Genomic DNA, 23,125 nt, shown 5'->3' on the forward strand with positions numbered 1-23,125 from the left:
CATTCGTCTGGAAGTTTTGAAATTCTCTCTTACAGTGACACATTGACCGACTTTCTTCGGAGCTATCTCTTTATTAAATAGGTTATCCCCTTTAGCGGGCGTTAAAGACTTCGCAGTGGAATGTCTGGAATGTTGAGGTGACATAATATTTGGAGGCGCCATGTGTTTTCCTTTTATCCGTATTCACCTTGAACCGATCTTTGCGGTGAATTGTGGAAGAAACGCGGGTTTTTCGCTATTAAGAAACCCTCTCAGCGTAAGTTGGCTTTCAGTCTAATTTTTTTTAACTGTTTAATTTAAAATAAAAATAAATCTAAACTAAAAATTACAAAAAACTATTAAAAATATTTCCTACCAAGATTCAGGACGCTACTCTTTGCCTCATCGCCTGACAAATTCTCGATTATTTTAGGAATATTGCAAAGGGTGATTTTAAAAAATTTAATTAAATGGTAGAAATTGCTTCAGATAGTTGATAACTGAGCCACATGATTATTTTTTCTGTACTTTCTTTACATTTTTAATTTGGATCGATAGATATTTTTGCAACTTCTACAAAAAAAGTAAAAGATACAAAAATACAGTCGAAGTCATTTGTAAAGGACACGAGGAGACCTGAGATTTTGTTCGCTATAGCCGGGCATTCGTTATATCTGATTCTAGTTAATATGTAAATACATGTACATATTATTATGTTCGCCTTGAAAAATTTTATGTGAAAAAGATTATAGCAAAAATTGTATGTACGTAATTAAGATTTATACACCAGTTAAAAGAAAAAAAGACAAAAAGAACGCTTCTGTTTTATTTGTACCTATGTAATATCGATGTAGTACATCATATTACTATTACATACAAACGTATTACTGCAAATTATTTCTCAAAAAGGGTACGCTAAAACCGATCGTTCGTTATAAATGTGTTGGTGATATCCGAACAAGCATAACACGGAATTAAACAGATACTTTGTACATTCGTGACATTTAGTTCATTAAAGGCAACCGTTCACTATAAGCCAGGTTCGCTATAACCGAGTTGGAGTGTATATAGTACTGAGCAGATCCTTCTTTTATCAACTCAAAACATTATCTTAAGGCGAAAAGACGTTCCTCCAAAACTGGAGGTACTTCTTCATTATGCAAAAACCTTCTTACTCGGATTTTTACGGTTCCCCAATAAGTTTTACCGGAAGTTGAAATTGTACAAGACATTCAACTGAAAATTCACATTGAAAGTAAGATTCTCCCATTAAATAAGAATTTTCGGTCCTTCAAGAATAGCATTTATCACACCTCCCTCGCAACACTAATCGAAAATGCAACAAGAAACTCAGCTACCACCATTTATTGGGTGTTGCAACCTCTCACCGTTCATTACAATCCAAGTATAATCGAATCTGAGTGTAATTAAACAATAAAAATATAATAAAGTAATTATAAAAAGTGCTCCAAAATTCACCAGTAACGCGGATACAAGCTTGGCAACGCGAAATAATCGAATCGTATTCTGATTGCATATTTTGTCAATTTTGAATGTATTCGACTGTATTTATTATTCTGTGCATTAATTACTCATGGCTATCAATTTCTACTGTATAAACCATTTGTTTTAAATGTCCCCATGCAAAATATCCAAAGGATTCGAGTCAAGTGACCCTGATACAAGTACATTTTTTTGGCAAATAGCTTTCTTAAATTGTTTTTTAGTTTATCATTTTTTTAAGGCTTCGAGGCATTTTATTTATTTAAAATTATAAGAAAAAGGCAAGTGAAGTTTCCGTCTAGACCATTTTTTAAATCTAACATTAAATTCTCTATGGCTTGACAGGAATCAAAATATCGCTAGTACTCCTAGGACTTCAGTATCTTTAATCTCTGAATATTGCCGCCCACTCTAATGGCTTTTTTATGTAGCCAAATAGCCCATGAATAAGAGAACACACATTTTTTGCAACATACAAAAATTAACGTAAATAAACACACTCGAAGAATCCAGGTGCATACAAAGAAGCGATAAATCACTCAGTCGAGCGGCACCGTAAGAGTCTTTACTGTTCATTCAACGTTCTTTTGGAGATGTTTTTTTAAATTCACGATATTTTCTTTTCAGTATATTTCGACTTTTATTGCCATGATTATTTTACATGATTCCTAGAAGCGGGATGGTTGAAAGATTGCCGGAAGGAGATTTAAAACACTTCATAAAAGGGAAAAATCTCTTATTATCCAAATCCTTTATCACCATAAACTGATCTTTTTGTTACAACTTTCTGTACTTTAAAGCCAGAAAAGTGAAGTACCCATAAAATTTCGCATATTTTTCTAACATATATTCACCACCAACCCGACCTACAACCGGCCAAGCCGCCTGACTGGACAGGAAGCTAATTTCAATTTTTATGTATTATCCGCGAACTACCTCGCAACTACGTAATAACAGTAATACCTCTGATATTCTTTTAGCAGGTAACTTTTTCCAATTTTCAGCAAGCCAGACAGAATAAACCGAGTATTTCATGAGGCTTGCAATATTGAATAAGGCTATCAGGATTTAGCTCAGTTATGTGTAAAAACGTATATCGAAACTCTTGAAACTCTCAAAGGGTATTTCTGATGACGCAGAATGACTTCCAAAAAAAGATATTTGCTGTAGCAGCATATCTGAAGAATTCGGGAGCGCTTAAAATGTTCAGCTTGAGAGAACTGAATTTTATACAGTAAAAGCTCGAGTTCCTTAACAGATATTTGAGAGTGAGGTCTAAGGGCGGCACATTCCAATATTATTATGCGGCACTCATTCACGTTAATCTAAAGGACGTTTTAAATAGTTTGTCGATGAGCGATATCGTCCGCTTGTATGCTATGCCTTTTTTTTAAATTACTTTTATTTTTATTTGTAAAGAAGTTATTTGACCGCTGTAACCGGCTTTTTGCCGGGCTTTAATATCCTGGATAGCATCTGCTTAAGCCTTTACGAGCTATTATCAAGTAAATAGAAGAATGAGAGTTTCCTATCGGCTTCGGTTGGCGGCAATAACCCGCACTTAATGAAATCAACGGCACAAAGGTGCGTTCCCACAGAACCACTAGACCATCTAATTAAAGAAACCGGAGGGAAGAAAATTATAACATTGGATATGTGAAGGCTAAAGGTCACGGTTGTTTGAGCCTTTAGGTTCTTGAATAGAAAAGAATTGAAAAAAAATATATGAAGAATATAACGATTTATTAGAGCTCCGTGGGTGGTTTCCCTACCGCACCCCGCATCAATCACGCAGGTAATTAAAATGACGTCATCAGGAGGTCCTCGCATCAAAAAGCGTGTCACTCCTCTGTGTTTCCGAGGAAGATTTGCGCCTTTGTGGCGTGGGTCTTAAACTTACGACCCTCGTCCTTGCCAACGCGCTTCAATTACAGGCAATTAAAGCGACTTCATAAATTTAAAGTGACGTTGTTTGTCGAGACTCTCCATCAGGCCATATTTATCAACAATTCCTTTTTATACACTGGCTGCCACACCGGAAAACAGGGCCAAAATAAACGCTAAAGAGTTCAGTGGGAACGACAGCCAAAGATTAATTTTAGCGCTAAACTGGGCTCGAAAATAGCGCACGTGATTTGTCGTAAAAGCGGCCTTGTTTTTCTTGGAAGTAGATGGGATGGGTTGATATTGTTCGCAGGGTTTGCCATGAAGGTGTACTACCACCCCCTTCATATAACGGCATAGATTTCTACAACAGCAATGAAGCTCTCTGAAAATATATCATGTCCCAATAGGACCGGTTATTTCATATTTACCGCCATTTTTTTTGCGTCAAGTGTAAACATAGAAATTTAGTTACGGGGAATTACACGGACGCACAAGGTATAGAAATAGTGGAAATCCATAACTCGCATGGTGAGAATTTTGCAAAGGCAGTTCGAAAATATCGTCGATATAAGTAGCCTTAAACACCTTCATTCGGGAAATTTGAAGCGATTAAGTCACTTCAAGTCTCAAAGTGACTTGTGCATAATCGTCTAGCTGAGTCTAATGAAAACTTTGCCACAGTTAGGGAGAGTGTTAACCAGAACCCTTTCACCTCGATTCGCCATGGTTCTCAGCAAATGGAAGCTTCACAAAGCAGTTTATAGTGAATTTTGACTAAAGATCTGCACGATTGAGTTGATACTGCATTTGAGGTCGGCAGACCATGCACAGCGCCGATCGCTCACAGAATGGACGTTAGAGTAAAAACAAGTGAATTTGGCAATTTTTCGAAAAAATAATCTTCTCTTAAGGAGACGATTACTTACTTTATGACTGTGCTAACAAACAAAATTACCGCAGTTGAGGATCTGAGAATCTAAGAGTAATTCTTTAACGTCTTATACATCTATCACGAGTCACTGTTTGATGTGCATTTTGGACAATGGCGATCATTACGGCGAGATGATAAACACCTGCTTCTGGACTCAAATTGCTGATCTTATAGACATGTGGTTTCAACAAGACGTCCCAACCTGCCACGCAGCCAACGAAACAATGCAATTGTTGAAGGCGCAATGTGATGTAGCCACCGCGATCACCCGATTTGACTCCGTTGAATTTTTTTCTTTGAGTTTTTTTTCCAAAGGGGAAGTGCATGCCAATAACTCAAAAAGAATCACTGAACTGAAAGATGAGATTCACCGCATCGTTAATGAAATTGAACCGTGACTACGCCAAAATTTCGTCAAAAGAATCAACGAGTGCCATCAGGGGCCCGTTGATCGAGGGATCTATTTACCGGACATTCTATTCCATCAATATCCTCCATGTCTATTCTTTTTTGTACAACAAAAATATTTGAATTTCTTAAATAACCGATCTTAATGCGACGCTCTATAGAGGCTCGAAAATTGCTTCAGAACTCGCTAAAGCTATTTACATACATTGCCCTAATCGTTATTGAGCTACTCCACTTTGCTGCACTTTCGATAAGCCTCAGTCTTGAATTTGACCATCATTACCATTTTAATACGAAACTGAGGCAGTTTTTAGTTTAGTCGTCTCGTGGGATCGAAATTATTATTCTGATAAATTTCAAAATTGGCTGCTGGAAAAGTGGTTACAATGGAAATTAATATTTAATAATGCTGTTAACTAGATTGCAAATTAGATTTTAATGTTTTATTAACCGCCGATTAGTACCACGAAGCGGTAAGTTTAAATTTAACTATAAGTCGTAGGAAATGAAAACTACACCCTTAAACTGCTAACTAACCGAGCCTTAAGCACTGCAGATATACGTTCTTAAATAAATTTTGTCTGTTTATGACCGCTCAAGCATATCGCGTGTAAAAACTAGAGAAATCTATAAACATAATTGATTAAGCACTGACTAAAATTACATGGAACACACTCCAAAAATCAATTCATTATTTCTTGATAGTAAAAAGTAAATAATAAAATATTGCTCAATTTCTTTTGAAAGGAATAATTATCATTCAGTCGTATAAAAATCATTTTATTGGACATTGGCATAAAACGCATAATGTGAAAACGAAATCTGTTCCTTACCACACGGTTGTTAAGAATGGATTATGTCATTGGATGACTGCGTTCGTGAATTCTTTTTTTTGCCAGTAAAAATGTTTCTTTGTTCATGAGAGATGTAAAAACTTTCACTCCTATAAGAAGCAGCAACAATATCGAATGTGTGTTCCAGGATCACTGTGGCATATCAGCTTTTCTATTTTTGGCTATAACCCTTTGTTTCTGAGAACTAACTTGATAGGGATTTAGGAAATCTTCCCTTACCCACTAAAATCCTCTTTTCTCTCTTTGCCCAGATCCACTAGAAGTCACTATCAAGCATCATTTTGTGCGGAGGCGGTTACAAGGTTTCTTTCTATCCTGGTCCTTCCTTCTCAGCATACGGTCTCCCAGTCCTCCTTAGATCTCAGCAGTAGGTCAGACAGGATATGAGTCCGGCTGTCGCTTCGACTATCTGAACTAACCTTTTTTTCTTTATAAAGAGGAAAATCTTCATGGGTACCCCACCTAGTGCTTATTATTATATGAAATTCAGCCCTGAGAGGGACACCACCTTCCAAAAACTTCCCTTTTCAAAATTTGATCACTTGGAACTGTTATTCAGCATTACTTCCAAATAAGGCGAGTGTTACCTTATCGTCTCGATCTTTTCTCTCTTATTTTTCCTTAGTTCGCATTTCTTCTTCTCCTTCTCATACAACACCTTCTTCACACAATTTGTAATATTTTTCCATCCATTCTCACTTTTTAGCATCTCGCTAACCGCATTTGCCATCTCTTATCTCTATTCGCAGACTCCCTTTCAGCTCGCTTCTACACCCCTGCGATTTTGGACACTGAAACATGGTATGCTCTGCATTGTCCTCTGCATTTACACAATACCAAAATTCCAGTGATGGCCTGAACTAACCTGAATTAACATGTTTTTACTTAATTCTTTAGAGGTCTGGGGAAATACGTTTATACACATCAGGCTTTGATGTTACGATATTGGTCGGCGTGATAATGTACAAATCACCGTTTCAGGTGGAAATACGAACGCAAACCCCATCTCTTCTCTTCGCTCAGATATCTCCCCGGGACTGCCGGGAGCATTACTTGGGAAGGGGTCCTTGCCGGTCTCCCCTCTCCTCTGTCTTCCTCTTGGTTTGCCCCTTTGTTCACTGCGCTTGTTATTATCATCGGTTCGTTTCTTTCTTTTTCTTCTCGTCACTCTCTTTCGGCTTCATGGTCTCACCTATACAGTTCTCTGTTGTTTTCCAGTTTTGGCCGCTTTCTACCATCATCTCCACGAAACCTGATTTTACCTAAAGTAACCGGAACTAATCTGAAAAAAAAATACTGAACAGTCGTTACACAATCGTTTTGGATTCGCATAGTTAAAACGCAATACATCACATAGTAATGTAAGTTTTCTTGTAGTCACGTTAGAAGTTTAGTGCTATGAATTTATTAAATCCGAGGTTAAAACGTAATAAAATTATCTATCACTGCAATCACCAGGCCACTAGGCATCAATGCCTCTTAAATCACCATAGTTGAACTAATCAGTCATTAAAATCGTGTTAAACGTAATAAATTTGAATTTAAATAACTTCGCAGATTTTTGAGTACACCGGACGGTTCTAAAATGCATACCCCCTTTACCCCCCCTTCTTTTCAGTTAACTTTTTAACAGATTTTTATATTTTAGAAATTCAAAAGCAGCATTAAATAGGCCAAAATGTACTATCTTTTGACGATTCTTTGTTTTTTTTTAATGTCATCTACGTTACCGGTAACGCAAAAAGAGCTGGTTTTTTTTTTAAATTGAAAAATGGGTCAAATGGTACCTCAAATTAAAGATCTGTCAAAACTAGATTCAATGGTGTATTGCGATGTGGAGGAATGTATCAATTAGATTGTGAAAAAAAACAGGTATAAATTTGTTAAAAAATGCGTTACAAAAAACTCAATAGTGCGCAAGCAATAAAAAAAACCTGTTGGTTCATAGATAATTCGTTTGTTTTCGATTTTGCGCTAACGAAAATGCTTTGGTTAAAAAAAAGAAAAAAAAAGACTAAAAAACAGTAATATTAAAAAAAGCAAAACCCAACAGATAGTATTTTTGTCTTAATATTATTTTTTTAAAATAATTATATGTAAAAAGCTGGGGGGTACAGTTTAGAGCCACATGGTATTTTAGGCATCTACATGAATTATCTTTAAAACTGCACTCAGAGACATATTGGCTCAAGCCCTCCCCTCCTCCTGCTTCAAACTGCGTAGCATTGAAATCGCCGCTGTTCACTGATTTTTCTCATCGCATTTGATCGCTTAAAACTGGATTTAAATTTTCCTTCGATTGTGTTTTTTGTCCCTTCGTTTCGTAGGGTATTTGAAGCGTTCACAGGGCCTAACCCCCTAGCTCGGGCTGATGAAAGACAGCCGCGCAGTGGCTAATGTTGCCCAAGAATGTCTGCAAAGTATCACATAATTATCTCGTATCTTCACAATTTGTCGTCAAAACAATCCGGTAACGAAATGAGTAACATTTTTCCTTCTGAAAAAACCTTTTAGCAGATTAAAGTCGAAATGAAATAATACAGAGTCCGGTTTAATGGGCGGCACTTAAATACCTGTGACTAAATTGTTCGGCATGTTCGCCTTGTTTCTTTTGTTGCAGTTGCCAACAGAGCTGAAAAACTGCTTTAGTGTGTTACAGTGCGTTGTGCAAATCAGGGCTGCGCATAATAACTAATGGCCCTGCTCTTATTTTAATAATAAATGTCCCGCTGTTTTAACTGATCTTAAACTATGCGATCTAATGTTGGATACGCCTTTTGTTCTATGGCAGATTGAATTTAGAATGGCAATAATGGTGTTAGCAGCGATGAAGTGACGAAAGACGGGTCACCGATCTAAAGCAGTGAGGTAGTTCTGATTAAAAAAAAAAAAGATCACAAATCACTACCCCCCTCAAGCAAGGGATCTCCCAGAATGATGCATCTGGTAACGGAAGCCTTCATTAGGCCATCTCCGACCTCCAAGGCGTGAAGACCGCGCACAATTCCCCTTAAAACGAAAATACCTCACCTTCACAATGACCATTCGTTAACCCCACAAGACGTAACGTGAACCTTTCGTCAGCCTTGACATTGACCCTAAAAAAAAAACAATAACTTCGTTACAATTAATGAGAACAATGCTGTGTGAGATCATTATCGTGCAAGCAAACAAGACGTTGAAAATATGAGCATTATTTGTGGTTGTTCCTACCTGCTTATTGTTCATTATTTAATCTGAAGGGTCATTCGCCGGACGATTTGGCAGCGACACATCAGCGGGTCTCTTCTGCAAAGATGCAGAAGTAGAAGTTCGAATAGAGAATCGAAGAACGGAATCAAGGTCGAAAGTGGAAGCGGCAGGGTGACCATTTACTGCGGAGATCATCGGTCTTCGTCGAGCACGTGGTTCTTCCTTTTAAACGTTGCCGTTTGCAGGCCTGAATGGCCACCACAGGTTTTAATTGGCCACTGATGCAGGACAGTTTTTATGGATGCATGCGCGGTTTAACGAAGTATGTTCATGAGTAGATGTAGCCAGGGGTAACATGTCATTCAGGAGAAATCCCTAGACGGCATTTGATAGCTTTGCTTAATTCTAGCATTGTGTGGCGTTTACCTTTACCTAAATCAAATGGTAATGTTGTGTCTCAGCAGCAACGATTTAGAAGGACTGGCTGGAGCGAAACAGCCGGAAGGCTGCTATATATGAGTGTCCTTATGGCCTCGCTTTGTCGCCAGAGGCGTCCCGGTCCATTTTTGCTCAGGGGGCAACTGTGCGTTTCAGCCCTACTGTTGTTAAAACACATTGAGCATCTTATGTCTTCTAATTATTTGATAAGGGGCAACTACAATTGATGATATAGTTGCTTAGCCGCCATGGTGACCAGACTTGAATCCCCTTGAGGTTTTTTTCAGGGTCACCTAGAAATTCCGGTTTGTCTGGAAATTCCTGAAATTGAAGACCAGCTTGTTGCTAACAGTATGAATGAAGCAGAATATTTCGTGCCGATTCCGCGACTGTTAGCGGAGCGACAGTTTCAATTTTGAGGAGAGCTCAAACTTGCATTCAGGAATTTAGAGATAATTTTCAACAATTAACGTGTTAAAATGCTTATTTAGTAACTATTTTATTGTTATTTGAGTAATAAATGACATTTATTTATTGATAAATAGAGATTTATTAATAAATCATGATTATTGACAAGCTATACTTTTTGATAAATAATAATTCCAATCCCCACCCTAGCTTTTCAGTTACTCGGAAATGATCATTCGTTGTTATATGGACGTGCATCAAAATTTCAGAGGAATAATTCTGATCTAAACCAATATCCTCTTTTCAGGAACGAGGATGGGAATACAAGCAAATCTGCGTCACCAGAGTGTCGGGCTTTGGTTTTGGCATTGCCGTTTCGGGAGGAAGAGACAATCCCCACTTTGCTTCAGGAGATCCCAGCATCGCTGTAAGCGATGTTCTAGCTGCTGGACCTGCTGAACGGTTGCTGCAGTAAGTCAAACTTATTGATTTTTCAAAAAACCTTAAAAACGAGATTATTTTTATATAACGTGAAAATTTAAACTTTTCCAACGGCATAAGCTATTTTTTTTTGTTTTTCGTTCCAACGTTAATGAAATCCTTCTTCTAGGGTTAACGATCGTATTATATCGGTAAACGGAATATCCCTTCAAAATGTGGACTACGCCACTGCAGTCCAGGTGCTCAGGGACAGTGGCGACACCGTCGCCTTGGTCATCAAAAGAAGGACGCTACAGCTGTCCCATGGTCATAGTGCCTCATACAGTGGACCACCCCCTTTGGCCGCCTTGGGGGTGAATCCGCCCCTCCCCACGAAGGTTACTTTAACGAAAAATTCTAAAAAAGAAGGTGAGTGATTAACCAAAATCCGTACTGATTTCCGGTAATATTCCGACGAACAAACATGTCCAAACCCTGCTTAATTCATGATATTTGTATACAGATTTTGGGATCGTGCTAGGCTGTAAACTATTCATTAAGGAAATCTCTTCCAAGGCTCGAGAACAACTGCTCAACACCAACCAATCATTAGACCTAGGAAGCTTCGTAACCAAGATCAATAACACAAGTTGCAACGATTTGATGTCTTTGAAAGAAGCCAAGAAAATCATTGATAGCTGTAAAGATAAGTTGCATATTACCGTTGCCAGGGACTTCGTAGGACCATCCAACGTATCCCATCAAACTCAGAGTTCTATTAGCACTACTGGGGCTGTGAATAACTTCTATAAAGGTGAATTGCATTTGATTAACCGTTACTTGGATGTATCCATGAATTCAAATCTGAGGCACACGTACAATGTAAATTTTGAAAAAATGCAAGAATCAAAACTTAAAAATATTCTTTAATAAAAAAATTAACAAACTTCTCGAATATAAAATTAAGAATAATATATATAAACAAATTACGTTAATAAGAAAAACGAACGAAAATTTAAATAATAGGTAAAGAGTTGGGTACCCTTTATTTTTCTCTACTTCTAAACAACGATTTGAAAGACTTAATTAGTATCTAATAACGTATCTTATAATAATAGAGGAAGAGAGAAACAGACCCGCTTAACATCGTCGAATAAATCTGGAACGTATTTTATGATTTATTATCTCACAGCCTTTTTTACATTGTTGCGCAAATATTCAATTGGACTAAGATCTGGATTACAGGGAGGCCATTTTAGAAGAGATACAACATTTTGGTCGAAAATAAGTTGCCGTGTACTTCGGATCGTTGTCTTGATAAAATTTGCAAACTCCAGGCAAGTCCTCTTCCGCACACGGTAACATTGCAGTCTCCATCATATCCCTATGTTCAACCAGATCCACCTTCATGTTTCACTGTGATTGTGTTGTAGTTAGGACTGTATTCCTGGTTTGTAGGACGCCGTACACACTGCCACGGTTGATTTTTGTTTCATCGAACCAAAGAACGTATTTCCACTGGGACAAGACTTATGCCTTATGATCATTAGCAAACTGTATTCTATACCCCCCCCCCCCCTTTTAAAATTATTGTTTTTTTGCGCCCAACTCATCCACATAATAAATGTACCTCATTTAGACGACGTTTAATTTTTCGTACTGTTAACACTGAGTTTTTTTTCGACAATTTTTTGAAAAAAAACTTTCTGGATATCACCGGCCATCATCGTGGGATTTCGACGAGAACGTCTCACAATTTTTCTATCTGTTTCAGAATTCGATTTTCGAGATTTCTTTTTGCGTGATATGTGATGTGTAGTTCCTTAAAATGCTTAATCACATGAAAAACCATAGTTTTAGAGCGTTTTAACCGTGTTGCAAAATTCTTATAGGACATCCCAATTAATAATTAATTCTCTTAAGTTGTAATGTGCAACTTTTTGATATTCCCCTGTTGTCTACATTTAATTAGTTTTTAAAATCTATATTTCAAATTTTTTTCACAAATTATCTCCAAAAGATATTCTAAACTGACCAATCAACAGCGTTCTTAATTTAGTGTGCGCTCGTCATCAGTACTTGAAATGCATTGATTGATTTAATATTTTCATAAAGCATGGGAAATTTCCAACCTCTTGTAAGATACAAAGTGCGGGATTCCCACAGACACTCTAAGAATTCCTGCAATGTTGTCAGATTTTATGGATATAGTCCAATTTAAGTGAAATAAGTACGTGTTCTTAGTAATTGTATGACTGCCAGGGTATATCTTTTGTTAAAAATCGAATTAAAACAGGACATTCATATTTTGGTGTTTAAAAATTCTCTAGCTGGTTCTAGTTTTAATTTCTAGCGTTTTCATCTTCATTTTTCGATAAATTATTCCTCGACCTGATAGCATAACGATGGGTTAAGTAAAAAAGAACACAAATAAACATGTTTCTTCATGAAATATTGGACGTCTGTGTAAGAATTCTACATTACTTGTACTAAAAATTTCATTCTTATGAGCTTTTCTTACTTTTATAGTCTTCTGTCCTGATGATGAGGTTAGACCTCGAAACCAGGCCCCCACTGGTAGGAATTTTTATGAAATATATAGGGTCTTATGTTAAAACTATTCGTTTTGTGTCCCAGGCGATGATTTCCTGACATCCTCCCATCAAAGCTACTCCAACCAGAACCTCTATGTGCAACCGCCTACCAGAAGCTCGAACTTGCACCAAAATGGATCTTTCGATGAAAAGGCTGAGCCTATGTCTAGTAAGAGTTCGAAGATGATTTAAAGATCATTATGATGATTTTTTATTATTTTTTTCAGTAAGTGGCCCAAATTCGTTGAACGATGAAAAATCAAACTTGGCCCCCAGGGGAAGGTCACGAGGTCCCCTCACTGAAGCCAACTTGAATCAATTGGACAGCAGGAATGGTATGGCGATTTACGGGCGGTCAAAGGGGGGGCGTGATGAGCCTCCTCGGCCTCCTCCTCCTAGAGCTGAGGGTTGGTAGAGACTTAGTCTCCTCTGTTCTTGTTCCATTGATTTTTTTTTTAGATTATTATAGTTCAAGACGACAATTATATGACGATGATCCAATCATTCAAAAAACCAAGCAACCGATGTAAGTATCGGAGTAATAAATTTATTTTGTTTTCTTAAGAATTATACCGCTTTTAGTCCTGACGCAAGATTCGTAACATTCCAAAAAGAGGGTTCTGTGGGCATTAGGTTAACAGGAGGAAACCTCGTTGGGATATTCGTAACTGCGGTACAGCCGGGGAGTCCTGCTTCGCTGCAGGGTTTGCAGCCTGGTGACAAGATTCTCAAGGTAAATAATCACTAGAAATTACTTCAGGTTAGCACCGGGCCTGGTCGAGTTTGTATCTTCTGCTCGAATTGCTGCCCAGAGTTGAATTACATAAGGAAGTTTTTTGACAAAGGCACCAAAGACATTCCACGGAAAGCTAAAAAAACTGTTCTTGGTAGTTATAAAATATCCGTAAAAAAGGAATTTTCATGTACGCAAAACAGCAGAGCGTCCAGTGTTTAGCTAAAATTATGGTTCTTTCACTGTTGGCCATTTACATAAAAATTGTTCAATTTTAGGTAAACGACATGGACATGACAGGGGTGACCAGAGAAGAAGCTGTGTTATTTTTACTCAGTCTGCAGGACAGGATAGAACTTATAGTTCAGTATTGCAAGGAAGAATACGACAGCATTGTTGGTAAGTAGAAATTTTTCCATTTAAAAAAGTGAATAATCACATTTTCATTTTTAGCATCACAAAAAGGAGACAGTTTCCACATCAAAACCCATTTCCACTACGACAATCCAGCGAAAGGAGAAATGTCTTTTAGATCAGGAGATGTGTTCCACGTTATTGACACTCTGTACAATGGCGTGGTTGGTTGTTGGCAGGTCTTTAGAATAGGTAGAGCATCTTTCACTTCTCGCGACATCCGTGATTCGACCCCTATTGGATTTCAGGAAGGAACAACCAAGAAGTCCAAAAAGGAATCATACCAAATAAATCGAGGGCGGAGGAGTTAGCCACTGCTCAGTTCAATGCGACGAAAAAGGAAATGTCTGCAAACGAGTCTAGAGGAAGCTTCTTCAAACGACGAAGAAGTTCCAATAGAAGATCAAAGAGGTGAATTATTCATTTTCCGTTTTGATTTTTTGTAAATTGAAATGTGCTATTCAGCTTGGGCAAAGAGCATTGGGACGACATCCTCTTCTCCGACACTATATCCAAATTCCCAGCATACGAAAAGGTCTTACTAAAACACCCGGGATTCACCAGACCAGTCATCCTTTTTGGACCCATCGCAGACCTTTCCAGGGAAAAACTTCTTAAAGATTACCCTGACAAATTCATATCACCTCGTAAGATCGTCCTTAAGCAACCAGAATTTCATTTTTAATGTTCACTTTGCTTTATTAGAAATCGACGTGACAGCCTCAGAAGATAACTCGAAAACCCAGAAATCCACGGCGAACATTATAAGATTGTCCGCTATTCGGGACGTAATTTCAACGGGGAAACACGCCTTGCTTGATATAACTCCCAACGCTGTGGAACGTTTGAATTACGCTCAAATGTATCCCATTGTGGTGTTTTTCAAGGCAGAAACTAAGATGGTGATTAAGCAATTGCGACACGGACTACCAAAGTATGAATTCTATCTTCCAGAAGTCATTTATTGGCTAAATTTATATCGGATCAAAAATAGTTATCCCTGCTTATGTTTCAGGACAGCGCATAAAAGTTCCAAAAAATTGCTAGAACAGTGTCAAAAACTCGATAAAGTATGGGGACACATATTTAATTCCACGATAACTCTGACGGACAATACGGACACTTGGTACAGAAAGGTGCGCGAGGTCATTGATAAACAGCAAAGTGGGGCTTTGTGGATGTCCGAGAGCAAGGTGAGCGAGACTATTTTAGCCTTTCCTCTTTAGCATTTTCAGCGATTAATGGAAGCAGTGAGATCCCTTAATTTGGCTCTCTTTCAAATTTTTGGCTACTAAAAGTTCGGATATTTAACCACGGATATAATATAGGTAGTATTGTACTTGCGTATAATGAGCATTATCCCCGCAAGGAAATTTCTCCATCCGCTACATCAAACGTCAGCAACACGACTCGCACTAACACAAGCACGGTGGTGGGTACAACTAATACGACCAATCTTATTTTCAGGCTTTCGACTTCTATTCCGACATATACTTTCCCTCCATTCACCTCGAACCTAAATCCACCAATTCCCTACCAGGCCACCACAGGCAGTCCCGCTCTCGCACTCGTAAAACTGCCTTGTCCATGTACAGTTCACCCCAATTCATCCATCGAACATCCCCATTTATTGCGAGAAACGATCACTCACCAAGTATGTGCCGCGAATGTTCTGTGTACCCAGAGTCTTGGAACGTTCCCAGTGATTACACCCCGAGCGTTTCAAGGGAATGTTCTCTGTACGTTCCAATGGAGGAGTCGAAGGGTTTTCGACCTGCTCAGCCGCAGGCTCCTGAGAATGATGAGCAAAATAATAATAATTATGCAAGTAGTCTGGTTGGTGTTTCATTTTGTGAGAGTAACAGTGTGTTGCCTTGTGCAAATATGGCTAACGTATCAAATACAGCTAACAGGAGTATAAAACTTTTAAAGGGTAATGGACAAGAGCCCATTTATTACGAGTGCTCATATGATCAGAAAAGCGTGCCAACTAGAGGGGGGATTGGCGACAAGTTTCCCCCCATTTGGGAGGAAAATTTCGGAGAAATTTGAGATTTCTAAAGTTTCCATGGAACTCTTAAATGTGTTTTTTATGCTCTTATATTTTCTTTACTGTTTGCCCCTCCCCTAATGTATTTAGTTTCGCCTTGTGCTCACATAATTCGCTTTTATCCTCATTTAGTACTAATCTCTAATCTAAACCATCATATAGCTACCCCTCCAAAGCGCACCCCTACTGAATATAATAACACGAAACATTTGCATGTACTTGTGCTCACTCACCACATCTCATTTCTTACAGCCTGAAGAATCGCTTTCTGACGACTTTCTCTTCCCCATGTCATCACTTCGCCTCTCATATGCCAGTTCCCCTGAAAGCGACCTCGAGCACAGCCCAGGACCCCCTTCATCCCCTACAGGGTCCGGTCCTGGGCCCGCTCCAGGGCGTCTCACTAAAGCTAGCTCCGATCCTAGCGTCGTTATGCCTTTGGAGAACGGCCCTAACGATGCTTTACCTCCTTACCAAGTAAGTATTGCGTCGAGGTTCGCAGCAGTGGAAGCAAAAAATTTGTTTATATATCAATATGGTTTTTTCCAGCCTAGCTACGATACGCGGTACGGATTTAGCAATGGCACTCAAGGAGGTCAGCAGCAGTCTTCGTCGGATATACCCCCGGATTCACCCCTTACCAAAGACCCCGGTTTTACCTTATCAGACCCGGACATTCCTTCTTCCTTGAGCACTGCAGAGTTCAACGGCAAAGACATTTATTCGGCCAACGTGTTTAAGTCTAGCGAGTATGGTGGCCCAGATAGAAGAGGTGATTATGGCAGCGGGGAGAGGAGAGAATATAACAGCGACAGGGTATTGCAGCATAAAAGGTAAGGACAGGAAGGTTCTTGAGGTTCCTTTTGAGAAAGGTTGGTGATTTTAGGCAGACGAGCAGCTTGCACAGTCCCTACAGCCACGGGAAGTCGCACAGCTTGGGTGCGGAGCATCAGTCCATGCCCAATACTCCTGGTGCGAAGGAAGGCATTTACGGCACGGCTCCAGATTTACCACCCAGGGTGGATAGGGCTGCTAAACCAATGGGTATTCTAGCCACTCCGAGTAAAGTTTCAAACGGTCGGAGCGCTCACGAGAGATTATTCGGATCCAAACCCGTCTCAACTGAAAATACCAACGGAGCGGAAAATGGTGGATTTCTCGATAATAAAGCTGGATCTTTAGATCGCAGTCAGAACTCTAAATCGGTATGGAATTAAATTTTTATCTAATTAAAAAAAGACACATTTGCTTGAACAGGATTCCTTATCGAGCTACGATTCGTACAACAAGCAAACATCAGCACCTCCACGAATCGGTCCCAATCTGCACGATGACCTAAAAACAACTCTTTCTAAGATCGATCCTGCACATCAGGGCAGTCCTTCCAGAGGATCCAGATGGAATGACCAGCAAAACCATCACAGGTAAGTTCATTGTGAAATGAAAAGGGAGCGATGGGATGTCTGTTAAAACGTTTGATTCTTGTACATTCATTTTTTTAAGGCTCGGGGGTTCGAAATTAGACATAAAATATGGCCTTCCTCCTGGAGACCCGATTAGTGATTCGAGTCCTAGGCATTCCAGAGAGGTTCTTGGGGCTCCTAGGGAAGAAAACAGCTTGCCTGGCGATGGTGTAAGTCCGCGTGGTTCCGTGGAAAGAGATATGTATAGATACTCCAGATCACCTGCAAAGCAGATGAGCAACATTCCAGGGAAATCTCATATAGAGACAAAGACTGATTATGGGAAATACAGGTAAGTTTCACAAGAAATTTGTGGTTGTTTTTCAAGTGGAGTTAATTAAGCCGGAACAACAACAACATGAATATGACTCCGACACACCATCCCCCGCCGCCAGATTATACGAGAACTTCTCACCAGGATTTGCGGGATTCCCAGCTGAGCATTCATCAGCATTCGCCCTTGAGGAGCCCTCCGACAAACATGAATGGGTAAATGCAAACTTTATATTTGAAAAACCTTATTCAACTTTTTTTCTTTAGATACGATATGGGTTCACCCAATCATAACATGAGCTCATTAAATGGTAACCAGTACAAGCCGATACCGCCTCCTAAACCAAAAAATTATAAGCCACCCCACAACCAAAATTACGGTGGTCGTGGAGATGGCAGCATGATACAACCACCATCCATCTACCAACATGGAAAAAGTCATAGTAACCCCGTGGTAAGTACAAGTATACGACATTACTTAACATCCATTCGGCAGTCAGGTCAACCTATTGAAAGTTTGAACTGTATCCTCTATAACTAAACTCCAGATCTTTAAGCTTAAACATTTTTAGGACCCCCGTACAAATCCCAACCCTCACAACTACTACTACAACTCGCCTCCTCCCCACGCACAATCAGGCACTCACCACGCGTCACCTTACTACCCCGATCGTCAAGTGTATGATATGGCGCCGCCCTATCACGAGTCTCCCCGGAGACACCCGAGCATCTCCTATGCCAGCCGAAGCGAGATCCAGCCAATCGCCAACAGCCACGACTTCGGGCCAGGCATGGGTGACCGCTACATGGATGGCAACCCGGGAATGATGGGTGATCATCGGCCGCATCCGGTAGTAGATTTGCAAGGATCAAGGGAACAGAGGGGATCGGCTTTTGAGTTGTATAGAAAACCAGTTGGACATAATTTAAGGTGAGTTTTGGTTTAGTCGACTAAAAAGTGTAGCTTTTCGAAGCAGCCCTCCTCTCTTTAGTTTCGACTGGTTAAAAACGTTTAAAGGGATTTAAAGTAAAGGCCCCAGTCAGCAGAGGTAGTAGTTTTACAAATGAAAGTTTTGTACAGCTATTCTGCAGTTGGGAATTTGAAGCAAAAGAGATTATCATTTAAATGTATTTGCGGACACTGACGCATCATTCAGTTGAAATCCTTTTAGTTGGACAACTATTGACTCTGCTGAACGGGGTTAGCTCCGACGATTTGGCTATATGCTCAAGGTACATCCAACGGTATTCGTTTGCGAACATGAGGCGTACGTTACGCACAGTAATTTAAGCCTTTTCTCCCCACTCCAACGTAACGAGAATTAGGCTGACGGAGTCCAATTTCTGTCTTTGGTACTAAAAGAAGTTAACCACACCGGCACGATGTTGACCACCCCCTATTTAACAATACACCAAGTTTTATTTATTTTTTATTTAAGGGTTGTGGCACTGATGAACTTCACACGGGTTTAAAATCTACATTCTCATTTTTGTCAAGAATTACATGAGTAATTTCACCATTAAGCTGAGTTAGAAGGTAAACTCGTGCGAGGTTCTTTGGAGCAAGTGCATGTTCCTCTGGCATTTTGTGTGTGTACGCTGGCTATATTTTGGAAATTTTTTTAAATAGAATTTACCCATATGTTATTTCCATGTTTCCTCCCTTAGGGTTGTCTATATGTTGGACTTTTAGATTAGGTACGTTAGTGTGGTTTGTTATATCGTTTTTTTGCCCGATACTTAATTTTTTTGGCATTTTTTGGCTGGTATTAATATACCCACAACGCCTCGATTTTTTACTTTATTCTTAGGTAATTTTACTGGTAAGTAAGCATGAGGGTTGAGGTGTTGGGTTGGAAAGCTTTAGGGCGATGGGCGGCACTAACTGAAAGAGTCGGGCTAAAGACGTGTCTAGGAGACAAAGTGAACCTCAATTATTTCAATAATAAAACTAAGCTACTAAAGAAAAAGTCTTTAAAGTTCGTACAAAAAAGCTTTAAGGCCATAAAGCCTCATTTTCCAGACATCATTTTACTGTTTTCACAGTTCTATCCGGTGCGGTTTTCACATCCGGAGTAGGTATTGACTGATGATGAATTGAACAGTGATGAAATTGTGATGGTTCATGTCCCACTGATCTATTTAAGACACCCGTTTGATAAAAAGAGAATCGGTGAGTTACACTCTCGCCCCCTCACCCTCACGCTCTCCCCGCTCTTACTAATCGCATTCTCTTTTTATCATACAGGGGCTTGCAGGAGCAGCACCAACCGGCTTTTTACGGATCGCAGCCTAACATAGCACAAAAACTTAACTCATCATCGGCTACTAACTCCCCCAAAGTTAAGCCTAAACTAACCAAAGCGCAGTCATTTAAACACACGAAATCGGAAGGGGGCTTTAGCACCCCCCGCTTGTTCCGGAAATGGTCCTTTGGCAGAAAACATAACAAAGAGGACACACCAAAATTGTCCAAGAAGTTAGCGGTGCACTCGGAGAGCATTACCGAGAACCAGGTAACTGATTATGGTAAAATCTACTATGGGTCTAAGTACGGACCTTTGGCAGGTGGTGAAGGACTTTAACAAGAATGCTCAGGATTTTTCGAGGCCTACCAAAAGGGACATCACCTCGGCCATGGTCGACCACAGAGGGGCTCATTTAATGAATCACTATTGGGGGGTTTCGTTGGAGGTGCCTGAGGGCGCTGTGGCGAAAGGGGAACAAAAGCAGATTTATTTCGTGATCTCAGATCCGAGATTGTGCGACAATATTCCGCCTCTGGACTTGGAGAACGGTAAATTTTGTGTGTATTTGTAGTGGTTTGTTTAACGATGTACAGTACTTCTAATTCCTTTGGAGATTTCTTTCAGGAGTGATCTAGAGAAAGGGCAGTTTTCGTTCATTTATGATCTGCTTTGTGAATATACTTCATTTCCGCATAACATAAATTTAAGGTGTTTTATAGAATATGTCGGACATTTCTTCAACTTTTAAATCTATACTACCACCCTCTTTAACCAAATTTTCTCTTCTTGGAATAGCCCAAATGCCCACTGTAATATAGCCAGTGTACATACATGTTTGAGTAGCTTTGTGTGAATACTGTAAATTTCTAACGAACGAGTTTTTACAATGTTTTCACATTTTTTCATTTCATTTTGCAGGTGAGACTATGTTGTCGCCGCTAGTTATGTGTGGACCTCAAGGTAAGATAAACGAATCATGTTGTCAGCACCTAGTTAAGCATTACCTGGGGCCATTATGTCTCTCGTAGTACGGCTTATTTAAACAACTTTAGTTTTGATTAACCATACAAGAAATAAATAACAACTAAAAACATCTCAAAGGTGTAGAGAGTCAGAGTGACTATCGACTGCCATGGTAGTTGAAAACAATTCAACATTCGTTTGCGCGTTTACGCCACACCGAGTTTTTTTAACTTTCCAAATTTGGATCTTCGATGCCTCGCAAATTTATTCAGCAAAGCAAATAGGGCTAAGCCTGCTTAAAGGGTCTTTTTCAATTGAACTTCGTGTATATTCGCAAATGCGCAGAAAGACAATTATACATCAGATTGCTTCGGCCGAAGTGAGCCCTGGAACGCCATGGTGGTTGAAAACAATTGATGAACATTCGCATGCGCGTTTATGCCACACCGAATTTTCAAATTTTTCAAACTTCGATCATTGACATCTGACTAATTTGTGGAACAAAGCCAATAGACATTAAATCTATCTAAAGGGCATTGTTTAATTGCTAATAGAGAGAGTGTATATTTGCAAATGTGCGGACGAACAATTCAACTTCGAATTGTTTCGGCCAAAGTGGGCCCTGGGTCGCCATGATGGTTGAAAACCATTCGATTGTTCAAACAAGTGAATATTTGTTCGCGGATCGCATCGAAGGTCGCTGGGCCAAGCTAGAGATGACGGCCGAGCCGAAATTTTCGATTTTAGCGAGAAAAGCACAGTGGCTCGAAACCAGGTCAGTGGCGCACACAACAAATTGAGTTTTATGACTATTTGCTAGCAAATGTGTTATGTGGCATTGTTACACAACAATCGACACTTTTTCCTTTATTCATGAAAGGTTTCTTCTCTCACCCAGCCACGATCGACGAACCGTTACATAATTAACTTCGGTGCTAAAATTATCTTTAAGCTAGAAACCTCCAGGCTAGAATTTACTCTTCGATCGAATTCGATACCACCTTCAGTAAAAAAACGAGCGAAAAAACGGGGCATCGATAGCAAAAACAGAAACCCTGTAAAAACTATCTTAAATAATAAAAAAACCACTCTAGGGCAACCTCGGAGAACTTAGAGGGAAATAAATATATTGGCCTTATCTGAATATTTGTTTTTCGAGTCAACAAGCTGAGTCATGTCCTCAGTCCCATAGAAATCCAATGTAGACATGATTCATTAGGTCAAATAATGTTGAAAAATCCAAATCGGAGTTGGTTGTGGAGAATCTTTCTAGATACTTGCGGGCAGGATCTCATTATTTTCCGCTTCATTAACGTTTTTAGTACCGAGACTTTTGGACTGTCCACGGGAAAGACTTCGTTAAGGCTCCCCCTTTCCATCTTCTCAGTTGGTAGCTGCTTTAAGCAAGAGTTTTACTGTTTTATTCCTTGGGTGAAAACTCTAATTTTATTTTCAGGTACCGAGTTTCTAAAACCTGTGATTCTAAACATCCCCCATTACGCCAACACCCTCCCTAGCCTGGGGATATCCTTAAAAGCCACAGACTCCGAACAAGACATTCACACGGATTGGGACAACATACTACTGCCCAGCAATCATGCTGCTAATAGCGTTGCCGTTAAAGTCGACCATTTTTAATACCATATGCCTAGAAACCATTTGGGTCTACAGTTTTTACCTATTGTCACAATATACCTAGGGTGAGCTTTTTGTGAAAATGATACTTCGTTCATTTACAGGACTACGTCTGGGCCTTAGATTAATTATAAGGGAATTTAAAGCGTTAGATAAGGGGTTGATGGAACTAAGATGTTATACGTAACGCATTCTAATACATTGTAACTAACCATGATATTGCGCCATATCATATTTTGAAAAAAGGGATTCATTAGTTGTGGTTATTTAAAATTTACCCTTATTTCACAAGCTTACCCTAATTTCACAATTTTACCAAAATCACTAAATTTTACATCAAAATTCGCACAATCACTTTTCTAGCAATTAACCAGTCCGTGTCCTGTAGTAAGCCCTCTTTTACCACATAAGACATTTTTTTATCATTTAACAATTATATTTTACTTATTATAACTTCCTGTACATATTGGTCGTAGGTACATTTAGATTTAGCACATAAACGTATACCTACATTTAAGCAATATTTTTAATGTCGTATGTGATCTAGAAAATCAAATAACTTTTAGCAACGTTAAACGAAATTTATATTGTTGAATCTCGTTTTAGTGCCGTTGTTTACTATGTTAATTCCGTATATATATTATACAATACTTAGGTTTACTCAAGACATTTTTAAGCAATTTATCGATAGGAACTTATATGGATATATAAATGTTGTTAATTATTAATTA

General features: G+C 39.2%; 1 protein-coding gene across 8 annotated transcripts in view; it reads left to right on the forward strand.

The window, feature by feature from the left end:
- Positions 1 to 22,870, forward strand: part of pyd (polychaetoid) — a 55,554-nt gene extending 32,684 nt beyond the window's left edge. The window contains exons 2-28 of one of the 8 annotated variants that reach the window (XM_066281363.1): positions 9,908 to 10,071; positions 10,211 to 10,449; positions 10,544 to 10,834; positions 12,550 to 12,597; positions 12,658 to 12,783; positions 12,842 to 13,021; positions 13,074 to 13,140; positions 13,197 to 13,347; positions 13,626 to 13,746; positions 13,801 to 13,953; positions 14,010 to 14,172; positions 14,227 to 14,408; positions 14,467 to 14,695; positions 14,777 to 14,954; positions 15,229 to 15,585; positions 16,064 to 16,288; positions 16,361 to 16,644; positions 16,698 to 17,016; positions 17,069 to 17,235; positions 17,315 to 17,566; positions 17,617 to 17,763; positions 17,815 to 18,001; positions 18,120 to 18,478; positions 19,796 to 20,063; positions 20,116 to 20,344; positions 20,715 to 20,756; positions 22,216 to 22,870. In XM_066281363.1, the coding sequence (XP_066137460.1) occupies positions 9,908 to 10,071; positions 10,211 to 10,449; positions 10,544 to 10,834; positions 12,550 to 12,597; positions 12,658 to 12,783; positions 12,842 to 13,021; positions 13,074 to 13,140; positions 13,197 to 13,347; positions 13,626 to 13,746; positions 13,801 to 13,953; positions 14,010 to 14,172; positions 14,227 to 14,408; positions 14,467 to 14,695; positions 14,777 to 14,954; positions 15,229 to 15,585; positions 16,064 to 16,288; positions 16,361 to 16,644; positions 16,698 to 17,016; positions 17,069 to 17,235; positions 17,315 to 17,566; positions 17,617 to 17,763; positions 17,815 to 18,001; positions 18,120 to 18,478; positions 19,796 to 20,063; positions 20,116 to 20,344; positions 20,715 to 20,756; positions 22,216 to 22,397 (5,310 nt within the window). In that variant the 3' untranslated portion in view covers positions 22,398 to 22,870. Of the gene's footprint in view, positions 1 to 9,907; positions 10,072 to 10,210; positions 10,450 to 10,543; positions 10,835 to 12,549; positions 12,598 to 12,657; positions 12,784 to 12,841; positions 13,022 to 13,073; positions 13,141 to 13,196; positions 13,348 to 13,625; positions 13,747 to 13,800; positions 13,954 to 14,009; positions 14,173 to 14,226; positions 14,409 to 14,466; positions 14,696 to 14,776; positions 14,955 to 15,228; positions 15,586 to 16,063; positions 16,289 to 16,360; positions 16,645 to 16,697; positions 17,017 to 17,068; positions 17,236 to 17,314; positions 17,567 to 17,616; positions 17,764 to 17,814; positions 18,002 to 18,119; positions 18,479 to 19,215; positions 20,064 to 20,115; positions 20,345 to 20,714; positions 20,757 to 22,215 lie in introns of those variants that run through there. The other 7 variants (XM_066281365.1, XM_066281364.1, XR_010732009.1 and 4 more) reach the window with 7 other exon arrangements.
- The last annotated feature ends 255 nt before the right edge of the window (positions 22,871 to 23,125 follow it).

Source organism: Euwallacea fornicatus, chromosome 4 (genome assembly GCF_040115645.1).
Source record: "Euwallacea fornicatus isolate EFF26 chromosome 4, ASM4011564v1, whole genome shotgun sequence".
Taxonomy (NCBI): Eukaryota; Metazoa; Arthropoda; class Insecta; order Coleoptera; family Curculionidae; genus Euwallacea; species Euwallacea fornicatus.